Below are 20,050 nucleotides of genomic sequence, written 5' to 3'. Positions count from 1 at the left end.
AAATGTGTTCCTTAATTTTATCTGAAAAATATTTACACAGCTTCATATAAATCTGTCCTTTTTCCGTTCTGCTCCCAGGTGACTACAGACCTCTACCAGGTGCTTGCAAACAAAGGGTACGTGCTGGAGCATCGTGGGGTGGTTAAGGTCAAAGGTAAAGGGGAAATGACGACCTACTTCCTGAACGAAGGGCCGCCCAACAGTTAGCAGCCGTGGCAGCAGCAGATGTTGGGATGACCCGCACTGCAAGGACACAGCACCGCTGAGCGAGGACTCACAGTGTGAGCGAACGGCTAAAAAACTAGAGACGCCATCACTTGAATCCCAAGTAAAGAGGAAAAAAAACTTTAAAGACAAAAAGGAAAGTGTTCTTGATGAGAGGAAAATGTTCTCGTTTGATGGCCATTTTGGCTCACACACACATGTTGAAGGACACGTGTTTTTCTCATGTCTAGCCTCTCTCTCAGGCTTCTTGAAAGATGCAAAGTCTGTTTATTTAAAACTACGCCTTTTAGCCTGTGTCAAAAGAAGATTAACGCTGTACATAAGGCTACTTTTTATTTTTACTTTGACTTTTGTTTTCTTCTGGTATTTTTTTTTTTATTTCACATGAATTATGAACAGGTACTCATGTTTTGTTTCTGGATTAATTATTTATTTTGATCTCGATGTTTTGTGCAAAAGGTCCTTTATGAAAAAGTGTGAATACATACGTGCACAAATATCCAGTTTATTACACGTTTATAAGTGTGTATGTACTTGCATATTTGTGTGTGTATGAATATATGTATAAACTGAAGAGGAATATATTGACCAAAGACTAAAGTATTTACTAAAAGCAAGGCAAGACATGTTTGATATGTTCTCGCTAAAGTCAGCAATGATCACCGCCTCTGTTTTTTAGGCAGAAGGCCTGAACCCTCTGTCTTTTTGGCCAACTGCTGGCGGCACAGGCTGCTTCATTGTTTTCATACAATATGTACAATTAATTTATTTTGTCTGTCATTCAGGCAGCAGAGAGCTGATCACTTTAACTCTAAATTATGATGTTGCCTCAACCTCTAAACAAAATGACTAAAGACGACTAAGGATGTTATTAGAAGGTGATATATGAAATCTATATTTTTATCTCTGAGGAATAGAAGCAGCTCCAGCTGGGATCCTCTTCATCCTCATTTCATGTCAGATTGGTTCCTTAGAGCTTGAGCAGCCAGCTGGTTTCAGCCGTTACAGTATATATTATCATCGACTGCTCCTTCCCTTACAGAGAAGTATTTTTTTTGGGTGCAAATGGAAATGAAGGAACTTAGATCCAGAGCCATCAAGAGGGTGGGGGGGGGGACCTCGGATTTCAACGCAGTGGTACCACACAGCCTGATTCTTCTATGAAGAAGAATAGATGAAGGAAAGAAATATATATTGATTTTGACTGAATACTGTGCTTTGTAATCCTGAAGGGGCATAACTATTTTCACTGTGAGGTTTTTATGATACAACGAAAAACTGCTTTCTTGCCAAACATAACCGCTTTGAAGCATGTCTGATCTTGTTTTCATTTTTGTTTGTTTTAAACGTAGGGTATTTTGTATCACTTCTGTATCCATCATTTGTATATTCTTAATGTTGTTATTATTATTATTATTATTATTATGATGATTCTGATTAATTATTATGCTTATTATGATGATTCCATTCCAATGAAAAAGGATCAAAGACCAGCACGCTTTCTTGTAAAACGCCAGTTGTAAAGCTCAAGCTCACTGGTACCAACTGATCAACTGCAGCCGACAAATTCTGCTGTTTAATCCGAAATGTACAATACAGTATTTCAACTGGCGATAGGTGTGATCATGTATAGCAAGTAATAACCATTAGCTGCCTTTGCAGCAGAACCCGAGTGGTGTATGCTCACATAAGCATAGCAGTAAACACACACATATACAGATGATTCACTGTGCTTTTTTTATTTTATTTATGCCACTACTGCAGTATTGTAAATCTCCGTCAGGCTTTAAGGTGACCTCTCCCTCCCACACGTTCACCTCTCGGTAGTAACAAATGACACTGTGTGAACAGGACAGAATTAATAAACATATTTATTGTATTATTTCCCCCTTCACTCAGTAGAAGTACTAATAGCTGAGTTTGATTGCCTTAAGTTAATATAAAACAAATCATAGTATATATCAGTGAACAGGAACAGTGCCTGGACTGCTGATGTTTGGACGGAGAAAAAGGGATAAGGGCTTGTCGAGAATAATCTCCAGTACACATTCTCATCATTGCAACGATCTCCAGCCTCAGCTTTTGTAATTGAGAGAATCAGCCCTGATTTAGCTCTTCCGCCACACTCCACAATGGCAACCAACAGTTGATCATGTTTGTACCAAAGCCAGCTCGCGCAGCCTTGTGCTATTGGTCCCCTCCTGTGCAATGATGGGGGAGGGCGGGCACCAGAGGACAGTAATGTAACGGAGATCACCAACTCTCACGTGAACTGTGACCAATGAAGAGTGATTCATATAAGCAAAGAGTTTGGACATGAGTTTATAAAAATGTGCATTGTATGTATTCTATTTCTATTGGCTGTCCATAGACTTGTGTTGATTGTTAACTTGGGATGTTTTTTTTTGGGGGGCGGGGGGGGGGACAGGAGACGGGAGGAAAGTTGTCCCCCATACTACTGAAACAGTGTTTTGCTCAGGCCTGATGAATCCTTCCCTATTTGTTTTTGTTTTTATTTGTATTTTCCCTGAGTTGGAGGAGTTGAAAGGGGAGTGTTTTTTTGCAAAGTTGAAGGACAAGAGTTGAGGACTATGACAAAGAGAAAAATAACATTTCCCCTTGAAGAAAAAAAATTAAAAAAAATCAATGGCTGTTTTGCGTGTCGATATATTTACTAATGTTGTTAGATGTACTGCAAATATGTATTACCTGTGGCTTAAAGGAACAGAGGACCGTCATACATTATGCAATAACTTAATAACCACATCTAGATTCTTCTAAGCTTTTAAAATTAAGTCATTATTATGATATAATATTATAATACTGACTTTATCCAATGACCCTGTAACTGGGAACAACATCCCTGCTTTTGGTGTGTTTAGAGTTACTCACACAGGCCACTCCATGTGCACAAAGTTTCACTTACTTCACAGAATCAAACCTTATCAGCATCATTATAAAGGATTTTAGACAACTCAAGCCTGCAAACAAGATATTCTCAAAGTTAGATGTGAAATAAACAGACTGGTTAAGAATACTTCAGGCTTTTTTTGCAGAGTCGCCACCTTGTTTGGACTCACCCACCAAAACAAGGACACTGGAAAGCACCGGAAACCAAACCAATATCCAGTTTCAGAGCTGCAGGATCAGCGGTACCACTGAGTGCCACTTTGCACCATCTACAGGCACGTTATGGTAAGTAACAGCCTTTTTGAATTTGGACACACTAATCTGCCACTTTTGTAGGCATTACTTTTGTAATGAAGTAATTTTGGGACATTTCGTTTCAGTAGCTAGTGCTCAAATCCAGCCTGAGAATTTCTTTGACTTCCTGTGTCTCTGGTGACCTGAGAAAACAATCCTGTGTCCATCATGACCCCTTCAGGATTTAGTCTTTCTGCACTGAAATATCAGCAAAATATTTCTTCAGGAGGAAAAATGTAAAACATGTTTTCTTTGCTTTCTTTGAGTGATGAAATGTTCCTGAACAGCTCGACATTTCTTGATTTTTGCTGCTTGTAAATTTGAGCAACCATCTGCAAGCACTGTTATGTCTCTCAGTTTTAGACAACCAGGTCACCTGCTGTGCATCAGGTAAAGAACTCCACATGGTCCAGTTACTAAACAACTATTCACATGAAGACCATTATCTCCTAAAATTTAGATGCAGTTCTTTTCATATCCTCTAGGGGGCAGGACAACCCCACTCTGACCCCTAGAGAATCAGAAAGGTGTTTTTATTGCCAGGTGTAAGGGGTATACACGAGGAATTTTCTTTGGCTTTTTGGTGCGAGACAAACAGTATAATAACAAAGAATAGATAAAACGTTAGAATAAAATAAGAATAAAAATGTACAATTTACAAAATAAGCTATAAAAACAACAACAAGAGATGGCAAGATGACTTCTTACATTATGATGTATGAACAGTTGACTTGTAAAATAGAAAGGTTGTAAGTCGATTTGAATTATTTGTTTAAGTTTAAGACTTCCTTAATAAAAGTTGTAAGATAAAAATATTAAGAAGTATTGTTCTTGAGAGGCATTTACTCATAGATCGTGTTAAAAAAAAACAACAGGCTACCATAAAACTAGATTTAAAAGAAAAACACATTAGTGAAAGAATCAAAAAGTGTATCTGTTATCAGTTTAATCTCACAAATTCACATCAAAACTGATGCTGCTTCTGTTGTGTTAAATAATAATAACTGAAGAAGAAAAGTTGTCTCAGAACAGGCTGAACGCCGGGTTTGTCGTTGACATTTCTTTAACAAACCTGTGAAAGCAACAAGTGGATTAAATTCACAGAGATCTATCTTGTATTTATATAAAAATAATAACACAATATTTGATTTGGAAATGTTACCCACTTTGTCATCTCGCTGTTCTTTTGGGGAAACCGTTTGACCTGGGTCCATGGTTCAGGACTCCTGGACATCATCCATCCATACTGCTGGTTGTCCGTTAGAGGCATTATGTACAGCTGGTTAGGGGCTGGAGAATAGAGCAGACGGACACCAGGAACACAGATGTGGTTTGGATACAACGTAATCCATCGGACTCTAAATGTCAAATTGTTCAATGTCAACTCACATCTGGGTGTTTGAATCCGTTTGACCATCTCTTTGTATTGCTCATAGCTCCCATGGTGTATGTCTGTGCTATAGGGAGGAGGCCGGTGGTGCTGCACGCTGCATATGTCTGTGCATCTGAGGGGTCGCTGTTGTTCTTGATGAGATGGAGGCGGTCCTGCTTTGCTGTTTATCCCACCATCTGTAAAGAGATATATAACGATAGTAGTAGATTAGACTGATCATTCATTTGATTACATTAATACACGTGGCTATTACAAAAACATACAAGAGACTCGAGTTAAAGTTTAGAGTGTATTACTTGAGATTTCATAAAAATGCTAAAATATAGATTGTTCTATACAGCATCGAGGTCCCTAAAAGACATGCATTTGAGCACAAGGTCCTAGTATTTGATGGGATTTATGCATGACAACCCCAAATGAGAAAATGTTGGTAATTCCGGACTATTTCTTGAGAGAGAAAGAGAGATAGATAGATAGATATGGCATTTCAGAATCATATCCTATTACTGGATTATAATAAGTGATGCATTGATGTGTACATTTCTTTAATGTTGCAGCCAGTAAAGGTGTGGGTCATTATAATTATATTAATACTGCTTGGAAGCTTAACCTATAATGATGTATCAGAATGTATTAGTTGATTTATATTTGTATTAATAATCTAAATCCACAAAGTAACTAAATCTATCAAATACATGCAGTGGAGTAAAAAGTACAAACTGTAGTGGAGTAGAAGTAAAAAGTAGCATAAAATGGAAATACTAAAAGTACAAGTACCTGAAAAATTTTGTTAAATACAGTAACTACTTCAGTAAAGGTACTTAGTTACATGATTCCACCACAACCACTATACTATAAGTTACTATTATACTGTTAGTTGGAGTAAAGGCCTGCAGGGCAATAAACTGCAACTTCAATTCAATTCAATTTGCTTTATTGGCATGACTGTCAGGTGAACAATATTGCCAAAGCGTCAATTCAATAATAAAGAAAAAGAAAAAAAAGAACAAAATAAAAACAAAAACTGTATATATATATATATATATATACATATATACAATTCATTAAGCAAATTACAATATATAGTTAGATATTTAAAAAGATGCATGCATGTAAATGGAAGAAAAACAATAAAGAAGTAATTAATGTTTGTTGTGTCAATAAAAACAAAACAAAAAAAATAAATTAATAACAATATATTGCAATATCAAAGGGATAAATGTAAAAAAAAACAAAAAACAACAACCATGAAACCATATCCTATATAAGCTAGCCTGCTTGTTAACGTTGCTGTTTTTAAAGCCTGAATGTTGTTAAATAAGTTATCTATCAGCAGACTGCAGGCTCTGTTTTCACTGTGTGTAGCTTCAGTTGACTTTAGGTTAGTCTATCAGTGACTATCAGCAGCTCCTCTTACCTTGAGGATGAGACGCTCCTCTGGGATTCACTATCATCTTATCACCTATGGGGTTTTGATAACCCAGGTTTGTCACTCCGAAGAAGGCCATAATGCGGCAAAGTTAGCCCCGACCCGAGAAACCACCTTGAAACCGAGACACAGAGAAACAAAGAGAGAGAAACTGAGAAAGAGGCAGCCTGTAAATAAATCACAACTTTGGGTTTTGGTGTAACCATGGCAGCAAGCCCCGCCCACCCACAGTGTCTCTTTAGGTCAGAGGTCTCTAAGCAACCTTTACTGTCTAAAGAGACATTTTAGCATTTAGCGTTGTGATGAAGGTAACACAGTTTATAGTCTAAGTATATAGTATATAAGTCTAATGCAGTGAGGGCCTAAGTGCAAATGTACTACGGAGTATTAGGGACACATTGAGGGAAAAAAGCTGAGATTTCCAGAATAAAGTCATGACTTTACGAGAAAAGAAATCGTAAGATGACAAGAAAAAAGTCGTAATGTTACGAGAATAAAGTCAGAATATTACGAGAAAAAAGTCGTAATGTTACGAGAAAAAAGTCATAATGTTACAAGAATAAAGTCATAATGTTACAAGAAAAAAGTCGTAATGTTACGAAAATAAAGTCATAATGTTACAAGAAAAAAGTCGTAATGTTAAGAGAAAAAAAAGTCATAATGTTACGAGAAAGAAGTCGTAATGTTACGAGAATAAAGTCATAACTTTACCAGAAAAAAGTCGTAATATTATGAGCATAAAGTCAGACTATTACGAGAAAAAAGTCAGAAGTTTCCAAGAAAAAAAAAAATAACAAAAAACGTACTACTTTTTAATATTATGACTTTATTCTCATAATACTACGACTTTTTTCTCATAAACCTATGACTTTCATTTTGCCGCTGCAAATGACTGGAACTCACTACAAAACACGCTCAAACTAACAGCTCTCACCTCTCTCAACATGTTCAAACAAAAGCTGCAACAAGTCATAGTTGACTGCTGTACTTGCTGACCAGCCCGTCGTACCGTCGTACCGTCGTACCGGCGTACCGGCGTACCGGCGTACCGCAGCAGGCGTAGACCTACAACAATGATAAATAAAAATGAAAATGTAAACAAAGAACAGTTATTAATTTCCATTTTAAAAAATCCACAGGGAGCCACTAAAAAGCCGCAGGTTGCTGACCCCTGCCTTAGGGAAAAGTTGAAACTATAAATAAATAAATAAATAAATAAATACACATTTAATGTTTGTTTGTGGGGTTTTTTTTTGCAATAGAGAGCCAAAGTTATTGTCACTCTCAAGTGTTTTTTTTTTTTTTTTAGTTTTTAAGATATTCATTAAGATTCTATACCAAAATCTAAATCTAAATCAGGAATATGAACATTTTAAAAATATTTGACACAAATCATGATGTAAAGGACAAAATAAAATTAATTTCGTTCTCAATCTCATTTAGTTCACAATATTGACACAGTCTTCCGTCTTCAATTGCACCTCTGTATCTTCCTGTTTCAATATGTATTGGTCATATACCACATATCTTAACTGTGCACAAAGTGGACTTTTAGGCAAATTATATTTAACATATTTTTTTGACATTTGTAATCTTTCTTGAATAAACAGTAAGTTCTCAATTTTGGCTTTTGACAGATTTCTTCTGCCATGATTGTATGCATTTAGCCTGGACTTGGTATTTAAACTCCTCCACCTCCAAATATGCTTCTTGAAAATAGTGTTAATAGTGTCATTTGTAAAGCAATGCAGAGTTGCAGGTATGTTCACACGAGGATCTCTAGACCGGTTTGAGCAGTTGGCATTCTTGCTCTCCATGAGTGTGTCTCTCCTGTGTTGACTGAAAAAACATCAACTGTACTATACAAGTTTATATGAACACCAGAAACAGATTTCTCTTCATGACTGAAAGAAAACTGCGTGGCACATAATAAAGGAGAGCACAGGAGGAGGGCAACCAAAATACAGTAAGTACTGATTCAAAAAGATATTTTAAATATAATTTTAAAATCTATTTCCTTTGCTAGCTCAGAACTTGGTAGGTCTACACAGGCCTTTTATGACAATGTGTTGCCTAATTTATCTTCTTTATTTGGCATTTTACCTCCAAATATTGTTGTAAAATTGTAAACTTGTCTTATGTCTTAACTTTCTACAACTGTCTACTTCTTGAACTAAAACAATGTCTTGCATGATTAAGGCCACTTTCATACAAGTTCTATGTCAATTTTTTTTTCTCACATTTTTATTGTTCCATGAAGTCTGTATGGAAGTGTCTTTAGCCATGTAAGGCAAAATACACAAACACAAGGTATGTTTATCATATGCAAAATGTATGAATTTCACATTTTACAAAATTGTTAGTATTTTCAGTACACACTCAGTATCTTAAATCTTAAATCTACCCTTATGGATATACATATTTATTGTTGTCATGGCTATAAGACTTGAGGGCCTGTAAAAAAAGAAGAAAAAAAAAAGAAAAAAGCAATTAAAGAAAATAGTACTTGGTATCTAAAGTGTTGGTATATTCAGATTCATTGCTTTATTTTCATGTGGTCTCTTTTCAGCTCTGTTTCAGGTCAGCCTTTCCCTGTGAATACCATGCGTATGTTTTGTCGACGCACCCGTCTAATAAAGGTGGCAGCTTCCTGCTTGCTGATTGTACTATTCATTAAATCCTACAACAACACATCACACTTAACTGTGAGCCACAGAGTCAGAGGAGCCACCCTCCGGTCTGTTGGTCTGTTGCCAACTTCCACTTGTTCACCTGGCTTTTACACTGATGACGAGCTCAAGCCTCACCTCCAGAGGCCTCCCCAAGATCTCAGGGAGCCAGGTGCACATGGCAAAGCCTTTATGATGGGTCGAAAGACTGGTGTAGAAGTTGCAGAGAAATTAGACGGGTTTCAAAAACACCAGTTCAACCAGTTTGCCAGTGATCGTATCTCCCTGCACCGTGATCTGGGTGAAGACACCCGGCCACCAGAGTAAGCATGACCGTTGTTCATTATCTCAGAATCATGTCAGTGGCCTTCTACTGTTACATTTATGTTTTTCTTCTTTCCTTTTTCTTCATGTATTATTTACATTTGAAATAGTTTTGGCCCCAAACAAAGAATAATTAGCGAAGTGATTAAACCATCCTTTTAGTTGTTGTCCCTATGCAGTGTTGCATGACATGGGAGAATGCTGTTAGAACCATTTCTTCCCCAGATACCCTTTGATATTGAATTTGTTTTCCAGTCCAGACAAGTGCAAGTGAAGCAAGGTCATTATTGAACCATATTGGTGCAATTGGGCTCTAAATATCTTTGGGAAGCCATTTTTCTTTGGGCCTGCTGCAGTCTGCTCAGTGGTCAGACAGGTTTAAACTGTGATTTGGGCAGTCCATAGTGTGTTCAGACTTACCTTCTGTTTCTATTGTGAAGTTTTAAGAAGAGCTTTGCTAAAGCAACATGCCTGTCAAGTACAGCTTGTTATAGGCATTATTGTGCACTTGATACTGAAACAAAAATAACATCTATTTGTTAAGAGGACTTTGTACAACCTAAAAGCATGAAAGACCATTTAAATAGAGCATGCAGCCATCTGACTGTACCCAATTCAGCTTTTTGTGGTAGGTGACTCCAAACCTTTCAACGGTAGTGTACATCTTGTTACAGATCTGATACCTGTTAACCTTCAGTTTGCCTCTGACAGATGCGTGGAACAGAAGTTTTGGCGTTGTCCCGGCCTCCCAACCACCAGCATCATCATAGTGTTTCATAATGAAGCCTGGTCCACCCTGCTGAGGACGGTCTACAGTGTCTTGCACACAGCGCCTGCAGCCCTGCTCACAGAGATCTTACTAGTGGATGATGCCAGCACGGATGGTGAGTGTCTTCCCAATGCTGTACGTCAAGATGGATCCAAATTAATAGACAGATATATTTCTGTTCATATTATATATCAGCGATTTCTAAACTCTTAAACTTTTAAATCATGCACATACTGTATATCAGTGGTGGAGGAAGTGATCACATGCTTTACTTAAAGTAAAAGTAGCAATACCACACTGTTAAAATACATTTCAGTATGTATTATTCTTATAGTGTCATTACCAGTCATAGCAGGCAGCTGTTTTCAGCTAAAAAGCTCCTAAGACCCACTATGTACTACCTGCTTTACCTGTATTTCTCATTCCCTTAATTGACTTGTTGACTCCTCTCTCTTTAGATCACCTTAAGACCCGTCTGGAAATCTATGTGCAGCATCTGAATATAGTGCATGTTTTACGCCAGAAGAAGAGGAAAGGCTTGATCACAGCCAGACTGTTGGGAGCGCAGGCTGCACGAGGAGAGGTCCTCACCTTCCTGGATTCCCACTGTATGTGTCTCATAACTAGAGATGGGTATTGTATGAAAAATAATAATACCAGTACCAATTCCAGTATCCTTAAAGTGATACCAATACCAATAGAGTACTTAATTTGATATTTTTTATGCCTCCGCATTGGCGACAGCCGTGGCCAGAGCCATTATGTTTTCGGGTTGTCGGTCCGTACGTTCGTACTCAAGGATGAACTGATTCGATTTTGGTGGTTAAAGGTCAAGGTCATTGTGACCTTACGTTGGTGACATTCTTGTGAAGGGGATATCTCAGGAACATCTGCAGCAAATTTCTTCAACACAAACGTCTATTAGACATAGATTGGTCAATTTCACGGTGACCTTACAATAGACGTTTTTGTCCATAACTCAAGAATTCATATGCTAATTATGACAATTTCACACAAATGTCCAACAGGATAAAATGATGAAGTGATGACATTTTGGATAGACATGGATGTAAACTGCAACTTGACTGGTTGGTGGAGGCATACAACTGCGATGCGGTAATTCTAGTTTTCTACTTCATTCGATACCCATCATGTGAATGGAAGCATTCAGTTGCGTAAAATGCCACCACCACATTTATTTTTATCAGGTGCCACCGGCGTGTAGTATAGCCATACTTTGGAATGTTTTGGTGACATCTCGTGTGTCTGTTTGTAAATTGTAATACAGCTGTCTTTAATTACATTGTTAGGTGGGTTCCTTTTACAAGCCCTCAGGGTTTTGTCAACCCACCTGTGCATTTCTTTATGTTATTGTATATCTCTTCTCTTATGTTTTATTTTATACCCAAAATAAAGAACCAAAGAACTATCTTGGCACGCTGAACTGCCAACTCAAATACACCACGCTTGACTTCACTACACCACAGACTGTATAGGTTGTAGCTGCTGCAGTAGTGGGCCAATCACACGTCGTATTGAATCAAAGAACGCTTTGGTGATTGGCTGCAGGCAAAACCATACAAAGTCATTTTATTCTAGATCTGGGAACAAAAAGGATTAAATGTAGGTATCGTTTAGATACTACTTGATACTGGGCTATTTCAGTCGAGACCTAAAAAGTATCAAGTACAGATACCTAGCAGACCTACCCATAATGCAATGCTTGTTGTCTTTTTCAAGCAAGATTCAGTTGGTTGTTTTGAACTGGTGTCTGTTGATCAAAATAATGACCGTAGTGTAAAGAAATGAGTATCTGGTGGAGTGTTTCTCTGAATGTTCGGCACACAGTAGAAGTCAATGGTGGAAAGGGGAAAGTTGAAAACTAGGGGGGGGGGGGCGCCTACAACAATCACATTGGACCAATAACTTCCCAGCTACACCTCTGATTGTGAAAACTATTTTTACTGACTGACAAATGTCTTCTACATTCCTGTGTAGGCGAATGCTTCTCTGGATGGCTGGAGCCTCTTCTCGCTCGGATAGTAGAGCAGCCTAAAGTGGTTGTGTGCCCAAATATTGTCAGTATTGACCACAGTAACCTAAAGGTCAAGAAGCCAGTCCCTGAACCGCAAACTCACAGTCGAGGGAATTTTGACTGGAGGCTCACTTTTGGATGGGAGATCATCTCCGAAAAGGAGGAGAAGAAAAGGCCAAATGAAACATATCCTATCAGGTATAATACACACAGTTCTAGCTCTGTCGAAGCTTCACAATCCTGTTTGTATCATCTAAATTTCACTATCTTATGAAGTTTGTTTATTTATTAGTCACCAACAATGAATAATACCAGGCAATAGAACAAAAAGTTAAAATGCTATCCACAAAGGAACGATAGAAGAGGACCAATATACTGTATGTCTGTCCACTCTAAACGGTCTCAGTTTATGAATGAAATATTGACCTTTCTATTTGAATTCCATGAAAGTTTGGCATGTATTATTGTTCCATCTACCACTTCAATAATCTCCCCATCGATACTCAATTGTTGGTGGGTGTTGCTGAACCTACACCAACCAACGAACTGATCACAGTTATGGTCAATGATAGTGACTGATTTGTGTCTGATTTTGTAGAACTCCTACTTTTGCCGGTGGCTTGTTCTCTATATCAAAATCATACTTTGAGCATATCGGGACTTATGATGACCAGATGGAGTTCTGGGGAGGTGAGAATTTGGAAATGTCCTTCAGGGTAAGAGGTTTTCAATGTTTTTTTTAATATTATGTTTTAAAGTGTTAACAGCTCCAGTCTTACCTTGTGCCGTGTGTCTTCTCTACTGCAGGTCTGGCAATGTGGAGGTCAGGTGGAGATTCTTCCTTGTTCTGTTGTAGGGCACATTTTCCGCATTAAGAGCCCTCACAACTTCCCCGAAGGCGGCCTTATGATCACCCGCAACCTTGTCCGCATGGCTGAGGTCTGGATGGACGACTACAAATGGGTCTTCTATCGTACAAACAGACAGGCTGCCACCATTTTTCAAAAGGTTAGTACAAATGCACAATATCTCTACAACCCGGGAAGTTAGTCACATTATATTTATGATGCTGGATGACCTGCCTTATCGTTGTCATTTTCCCCTCAGAATTTATTTGGAGATGTTTCTGAACGTCGTAAACTCAGGGAGAGATTAAAGTGCGAGAACTTCTCGTGGTACCTGAAGAACATTTATCCAGAGGCCTACAGGCCTGACATCAAGCCGGTCATGCACGGACAGGTAAACTACTTTATCATTCATCAACATCTGATCATCTTCAGTGGGATGTTACAGTTTGTATTTCTAAAACATACAAGTGTGCACAATTTTCCAATGCCCCAAATTTTGCTGTTTGTTGACATAAATTACACTCATTAATGTCTTAACTTTGAATCAACCCACAAAACAAAATGGGTTGATTTTTCTACAGAACATCATTTCTCTTATTTTATCTAAACCTCAAGACAGAAGTTACATTAAATGGACATCCAGACTGTTGGCTGTCCAGTTACTATATTATTATTATTTTTTCTGCAGTTGCAAAACGTTGGTTGGAAGTGCCGCCTGGATGTGAAGAAGACAAAAAGGCGATGGGAGCCTCTTCGAAAGTTCCAATGTATAGATAAGGGTGAAGCACAGGTACGCTAACTTCTGTTAGATCAGTGGCCCCCAATCTGGGTGGGGGTCATAAAAATCTTGGGGTGAATGAATAAAGGGATAAGAAACTGTGTTACACATAATTATGTTAATTTTTGGCACTTTTCTAGTTAAAATAAGGAATACTTTCAGCCCTTCAGGACTTCAAATACAGCAATATAAAAAGGAAAAATCCCTCTGGTGAAATTGTTTCCACACTGAGTTCATATCCTGTAATGTCGGGTCACAAGTTTACTTTATTTTAGGGTCTTACAAACCAAAAAAAGGCTGCAGTCACTGTGTTAGATACAGTTTAAACTGTACTGATGGTAATGTGATTGGGTATTATTTTTGCACATCCTTAAAATACCATTTGTTCTGTGTGATTTTGTAGTATTTTGAGTACACATCCAAGCAAGAGGTACGGCTCAGCGCCGGCATTGAGTTGTGTTTAAATGCAAACCCTAGAAGAGCTCGGGTGTCTCTTGAATTCTGTCAAGTGAAGGGAAAAGTAACCACAGCGGGGTCTGAGCAAGTTTGGATCTACAACACACAGGTACAACATGTATTTCTACATTAACTCAAACTCTGAAGCAACTCATGTTACAACACTGTCCCAAGCTGCACAGGGAAATACTTTTCCATTTCCTCATTCTGTGTCTCAACCCTCTACCTCTCGCATAAATGTAACCCTCTTACAGTTCACATTGTTGTTGTTTTCAGACAAACCATCTGTTGAACCAGTTGTCGGGGAAGTGTTTGACATTATCAGAAGGAAACGTGATTCTGACTGCCTGCAAATCCACCGAAGTCAACCAAAGCTGGATCTTCGTCTGACTCCAGTCATGGATGTGAATAGTAGTTAACATTTAACTTAAGATTTAAAATAATATATCTTAATACAATTCTCACAAGCCCTTATGTATATTCAAAGAGATATTGGTTCCTGTAATTGTTCCTCCTGTCCATACTGGCTGTGAAAGATCCCTCCTAGTGCAGCTCAAATGTAAAAGATGGGGAATAAATCCAGTCTTCGTTCTGTGCAAAAATGCCTGTTAAAGTTCAGCCGAAGCTAATAAGAGCCTTCAGGGTCTGGGTATCATCGGATAATCCGTTTTTCCTTTGGAATTCAGAAAGGAAAAAACGTTTTTTTATTTTTTCGTTTCTGAATCAAAAAATGAAAAACTAACCCAAACCGGGCCGTTTTTTAGTTTTTGCGAATTCCTTTTCTCATTATTCGTTTTGAATTGAAAAACGGAATCACGTGGTGCTCTGTTTGTTTTTTGTTTCCAAACGAAAAACGAAAAAAACAAATTAAAAAAACGATCCGATTTAGTTTCTTCAAGTTTCTTTCTGTCATTTTCTCTTTTGAATCGAAGAGCTGAGAACGGCAGTCACATGACCAGGAAGTGAAGGCAAACATGTCAAAATAAAAGCCAAGAAGATAGTGTGGTCATTCTATAATAGTGTAACATTATTTAAGCTCAGAATCTAGGTAACAGTAGAAGATAGATAGGCTAAATAAATACACAAATAAATACATACATAGATATTTTTTTGTTTTGTTCTTTTCATTAACACATGAATGTCTTTTATCCAAAAAGTATGTGATAAATTACAGGGAGGGTCTCTACAGATGTTATACAGAACTCTCACATAATTGACACTTTTCTCTCTCACACTCTTACTATGGGCTGTTTCTTTATGTCGGCAGGTGAGAAGCACTATGTGGCTACTCCTTTCAACACACCTGACACTTCCACCTGATCCTTTTACTCCATTAGGAAGGCTGTAGCCGAGTAGTTCTACATCATGATAATGCTAATTTTTCAACAAGCGATTATGACATTAATGCCAGCTAGTGTTGGATTTATTATGTACAAAAGTGCTTACAATGACCTGAAATAACCTGATTGTTGGATTTGTTGTGCATGAAGTGTTTGCGAGGACAGGGAGGAGGCACGTTCTGTTCTTTTTGCAAGGTCAAAGAGAGAAAGGAGTCAGAAGGAGATAACAAAGAAGAAGATATGCAGCAAAAACATCACGTGCCATAATCTCATGAATATTACTATTGTGTAAACCATGAATAGGCTGGATCAGGGATAGCTCGGGGTTCAGACTTCGCGAACTGACCCATGCACTGTATGTTGTCAGGGACACGTTGATTGGATCCAGATATCTGTAAACTCTTTTATTTTTACTTATGCAACATTGATTGTTCGGAATAAATTGAATCATTATGCTTTAACTCATCTGTTTGGAAATTCTCTTTGTCACACAAGATTAACCAACACGTAACTGGGCCTTGACCTCTTGGAGGTAGAAGGCCAGTTCCTTCAGTGTCCAGGACTGTACCGAGGTATTTAAAGTGTCCCACAGTTTCAACATGTTGGCCATCAAGTGAAACTGGCTCTGTGATCAAATGTTGTTTTGTGCAGCACATGATTAATTCTTTCGTCTCGGCCACATTGATTTCTAGCTGGCTAGTGTGACACCGTGTTTGAAGGGCTGTAGTGTGGGCCAGATAGGCAGCTTCACCTAGTGGGCCTGTTTCCTGTAAAAGGTCAACTAAGGCCATGTCATCCGCATACTTGAACAGTCTAAAATGTTTCTCATTGATCATAAATTCATTAGTAAAAAGAGAGAATAGCACAGGGGAAAGAACACAGCCTTGTGGGCAGCACGTCTGATATGTTCTCCCTGACACAGACCCTCCGATCCACAGAACTAACCCTGTGTTGATGTTGAGATCAAGGAGCCTTTTCAGGAGAATATGCGTCTTCATTGAGTTAAAAGCTGAGCTAAAATCCGCGAATAAAGCTCTGGCATAACCTTTAGGATGCATAAGGTGTTTTGTGACTGTGTTAAGCAGAGTCAGCACAGCGTCGTCTGGGCCTCTGTTGCTCTTATTTAAGCGAACTGGAGCAGATCTAGCACTGTGCTGGTCAGGTGGCTGGCAAGAACTCGTTCCATGGTTTTACACAATATGGAGGTTATTGCGATAGGCCACAGATCATTTGGCTTACTTGCGTCGGCTTTTTTAGCACAGGCCTAATTATTGTGAATTTCCATGATTTTGATGAAGTGGCCTTCAGTCCAGTACTATTGTCATGATAGACAGAGCTTTATTCTGTCTAGCTGGCATTAATGTCATAATCGCTGGTTGAAAAATCAGCATTATCATGATGTAGAACTACTCGGCTACAGCCTTCCTAATGGAGTGAAGGGATCAGGTGGAAGTGTCATGTGTGTTGAAAGGAATAGCCACATAGTGCTTCTCACCTGCCGACATAAAGAAACAGCCCATAGTAAGAGTGTGAGAGAGAAAAGTGTCAATTATGTGAGAGTTCTGTATAACATCTGTAGAGACCCTCCCTGTAATTTATCACACACTTTTTGGATAAAAGACATTCATGTGTTAATGAAAAGAACAAAACAAAAAAATATCTATGTATGTATTTATTTGTGTATTTATTTAGCCTATTTATCTTCTACTGTTACTTTGATCCTGTGCTTAAATAATGTTACACTTTTATAGAATGACCACACTATCTTCTTGGCTTTTATTTTGACATGTTTGCCTTCACTTCCTGGTCACGTGACTGCCGTTCTCCGCACTTCGATTGAAAAGAAAAAATGACAGAAAGAAACTTGAAGAAACTAAATCGGATCGTTTTTTTAATTAGTTTTTTTCGTTTTTCGTTTGGAAACAAAAAACAAACAGAGCACCACGTGATTCCGTTTTTCGTTTGGAAACAAAAAACAAACAGAGCACCACGTGATTCCGTCTTTTGTTTGTGGTTTAAAACGAAAAAACGAAAAACCCACGTGACTTCCGTTCTTCAATTCAAAACGAATAATGAGAAAAGGAATTCGCAAAAACAAAAAAACGGCCCGGTTTGGGTTCGTTTTCCATTTTTTGAAAACGGCCGTTTTCCATTTTTTGAAAACGGCCGTTTTCCATTTTTTGAAAACGGCCGTTTTCCATTTTCCCATTTTTTGAAAACGGCCGTTTTTCATTTTTTGAAAACGGCCGTTTTCTCGTTTTTGGTTTAAAACGAAAAAATAAAAAAACGTTTTTTCCTTTCTGAATTCCAAAGGAAAAACGGATTATCCGATGATACCCAGACCCTTCAGCAGTCTGATTTATCAAGTGATATCTTACAAAGTTATGGCCCTTTTAGCCCGAAGTTCCCTCTTTTGTGTTAATATTCCTGCCACAACTCATAAAGAAAACTCTGTTCCTCGAAGGAAAAAGAGGGAGTTTTGTAACTGTATGGAAAATACCCTCTGGGTTTGATTAACTGAAGCCTCATATTAGCTTCGGCTGAACTTTAAAAGGCATTTTTGCACAGAACAAGGAGTTGCACCAGGAGGGCTTTACGCTTGACGGCCAGTATCAACAGGAAGAATCATAATAACTCTTTCTGTCAATGTGCATTTGGGCATGTGAGTATTCAATTAAATGATAAGACCTGTGATATTTTATATTTTTCTAATGGTCAACAAATGCCATGAGCAGACCAAAATCATCAATGCTCCTACGACCTATTATTGCCTGTGTCAATGTATCCTCATACAATATTTGATATCTTACGAAAAGTTATTTTCTTATTTTTCATGCATTTTCCTACGAATGTCCAGCAACGGGAGGGATCAGTGCACAAGCACGAGCCCCTGTGGTGTTTAGGCAACAAAACTACTTAGTTAGGTTTAGGAAAAGATCGTGGTTTGGGTTAAAATAACTACGGAAGTGGCGTTACTTAAGTACAGAAGTTACACGACAAATAAGTCAACAACCTCAATCATCTAAAATGCAGCAGCAATATTAATCCAAAAACATATAGTAAAAGACTGACAGGGACCATTTTACTGCACAATGAGTAGCCTACTTCTACGTTTGATAGGCTATTTCAAGTAAAGTTTTGAATGCAGGATTTTTACCTATAGAGTATTTCCACACTGTGGTATTACTGTAGTAGGGTACTTGATCTGTATACTTCTTCCACCACTGGAAATAGACGATCGCCAACATTTTCCTTTAAAACAGACTCCAAAAATGAGCCTATCTTTTTTTTTTAAATATATTTTTTTAGGGCTGTCAAAGTTAACGCAATAATAATGCGTTGTTGCAGACTCAGTTTTAAAGCTAAAGTGAAGATACTGGTGTCGTATGAAACTAGAAAACCTAAAGAATCCATTGGTATCCATGTCATACTAGCTTTTCGGGAAGGAGGTTAAAAAACGCTCCAAACTTACGCTAAATTTTGGCGAGGAAAAACTGTCATTGCCATTTTCAAAGGGGTCCCTTTACCTCTGAACTGCCCACTTTATAATAATCACAGCTGTTATTGCCTGTTGGGCTTGAGTTTACCATGTCATGAATTGAGCATATTTTTTATGCTAAATGCAGAACCTGTGAGGGTTTCTGGACAATATTATTTGTCATTGTTTTGTGTTGTTAAATATATACATACATTTACATAAAGCAGCTTATTTGCTCACTCCCATGTTGATAAGAGTATTAAATACTTGACAAATCTCCCTTTAAGATACATTTCGGACAGATAAATCAGTTTGTCTCCGGTCTGGGTGTAGAGAATATAACAAAAATCATGTCTGCGGTTCCATTTGAGCTCCTTCATAAATGTCAAACTAGACCATGATGAAGAAACCATTTTAATTTTGTTTATTTATTTATTTGTTTTCCCAGTGATGCGGATTCTGCATATTTGTGTTTCAGATGATGTAGCTAAAATCTTGCAATTCCTCTGTGCAATTAATCGTGATCAAATATTTTAATTGATTGACAACCCTAATTTTTTTTATGTTTCTTTAAAAAAAGAAAGAGACAATAATTGAGAGATTGTATTTAAAGAAAATAAAAAATAAAACAAGATTGAGTTGTTTCTTGTCTTTCATCATCATTTCTTACTTTGTTTCCTCATACACACCCACATTGTTGGGAAAAATGAACTACATTTCCTCCATCCACCTGGCTGTCTGTATCGTATCGTAAATTCGTGAGCCTGGTTTGATAGCTCAGGGCTTATGCCCTTTTCTATCCATAGGAAAACGTTGGAGGGAGGAGAGAGGAGATGGTGGAGGAGCCCCGTTGGTGTTGAGGCATCGTGGCCCATGCCCGGCCAGTTGAGGAGTTTTTTTGTTATATATATATATATGTATATATGTATATATACATATATATATATATACATATATACATACACATATACATACACATATACATACATATATGTATATACATACATATATACATATATACATACACACACACACACACACACACACACACACACACACACATTTTTCCTTTTTTTTTTCTTCCTTCCTTTTCCTCATAACA

General features: G+C 37.8%; 3 protein-coding genes and 1 long non-coding RNA gene across 4 annotated transcripts in view; 3 read left to right on the top strand and 1 right to left on the bottom strand.

Annotated features, from left to right (window-relative positions):
• LOC141772598 (adenylate cyclase type 6-like) overlaps positions 1 to 349 on the top strand; it is a 40,093-nt gene extending 39,744 nt beyond the window's left edge. Inside the window, exon 24 of the mRNA XM_074643748.1 lies at positions 79 to 349. Within this exon, the coding sequence (XP_074499849.1) occupies positions 79 to 207 (129 nt within the window). The 3' untranslated portion in view covers positions 208 to 349. The remainder of the gene's footprint in view (positions 1 to 78) is intronic.
• Positions 350 to 4,360: 4,011 nt separating this feature from the next.
• spmip11 (sperm microtubule inner protein 11) lies at positions 4,361 to 6,460 on the bottom strand. The gene is made up of 4 exons (XM_074643749.1): positions 6,240 to 6,460; positions 4,819 to 4,998; positions 4,596 to 4,719; positions 4,361 to 4,501 (listed from the first exon to the last, which is right to left on the bottom strand). The coding sequence occupies exons 1-4, from the start codon at positions 6,328 to 6,330 to the stop codon at positions 4,453 to 4,455; spliced, it is 444 nt and encodes a 147-aa protein (XP_074499850.1). The 5' UTR covers positions 6,331 to 6,460; the 3' UTR covers positions 4,361 to 4,452.
• A 2,337-nt stretch (positions 6,461 to 8,797) lies between these two features.
• LOC141772074 (polypeptide N-acetylgalactosaminyltransferase 6-like) lies at positions 8,798 to 14,613 on the top strand. Its single transcript, XM_074642736.1, has 10 exons — positions 8,798 to 9,243; positions 9,956 to 10,128; positions 10,472 to 10,621; positions 12,012 to 12,246; positions 12,647 to 12,764; positions 12,856 to 13,056; positions 13,156 to 13,287; positions 13,585 to 13,686; positions 14,078 to 14,239; positions 14,407 to 14,613. Exons 1-10 carry the CDS (start codon positions 8,804 to 8,806, stop codon positions 14,518 to 14,520), a joined length of 1,827 nt encoding a protein of 608 aa, XP_074498837.1. The 5' UTR covers positions 8,798 to 8,803; the 3' UTR covers positions 14,521 to 14,613.
• A 938-nt stretch (positions 14,614 to 15,551) lies between these two features.
• LOC141772597 (uncharacterized) lies at positions 15,552 to 17,216 on the top strand. Its single transcript, XR_012594933.1, has 2 exons — positions 15,552 to 15,864; positions 15,966 to 17,216. It is a non-coding gene; the product is annotated as an uncharacterized LOC141772597 (long non-coding RNA).
• Positions 17,217 to 20,050: the final 2,834 nt, after the last annotated feature.

The sequence above is a fragment of the Sebastes fasciatus genome, chromosome 8 (assembly GCF_043250625.1).
Source record: "Sebastes fasciatus isolate fSebFas1 chromosome 8, fSebFas1.pri, whole genome shotgun sequence".
NCBI classification, from domain to species: Eukaryota; Metazoa; Chordata; class Actinopteri; order Perciformes; family Sebastidae; genus Sebastes; species Sebastes fasciatus.
This window is presented reverse-complemented; position numbering and strand designations above follow the sequence as displayed.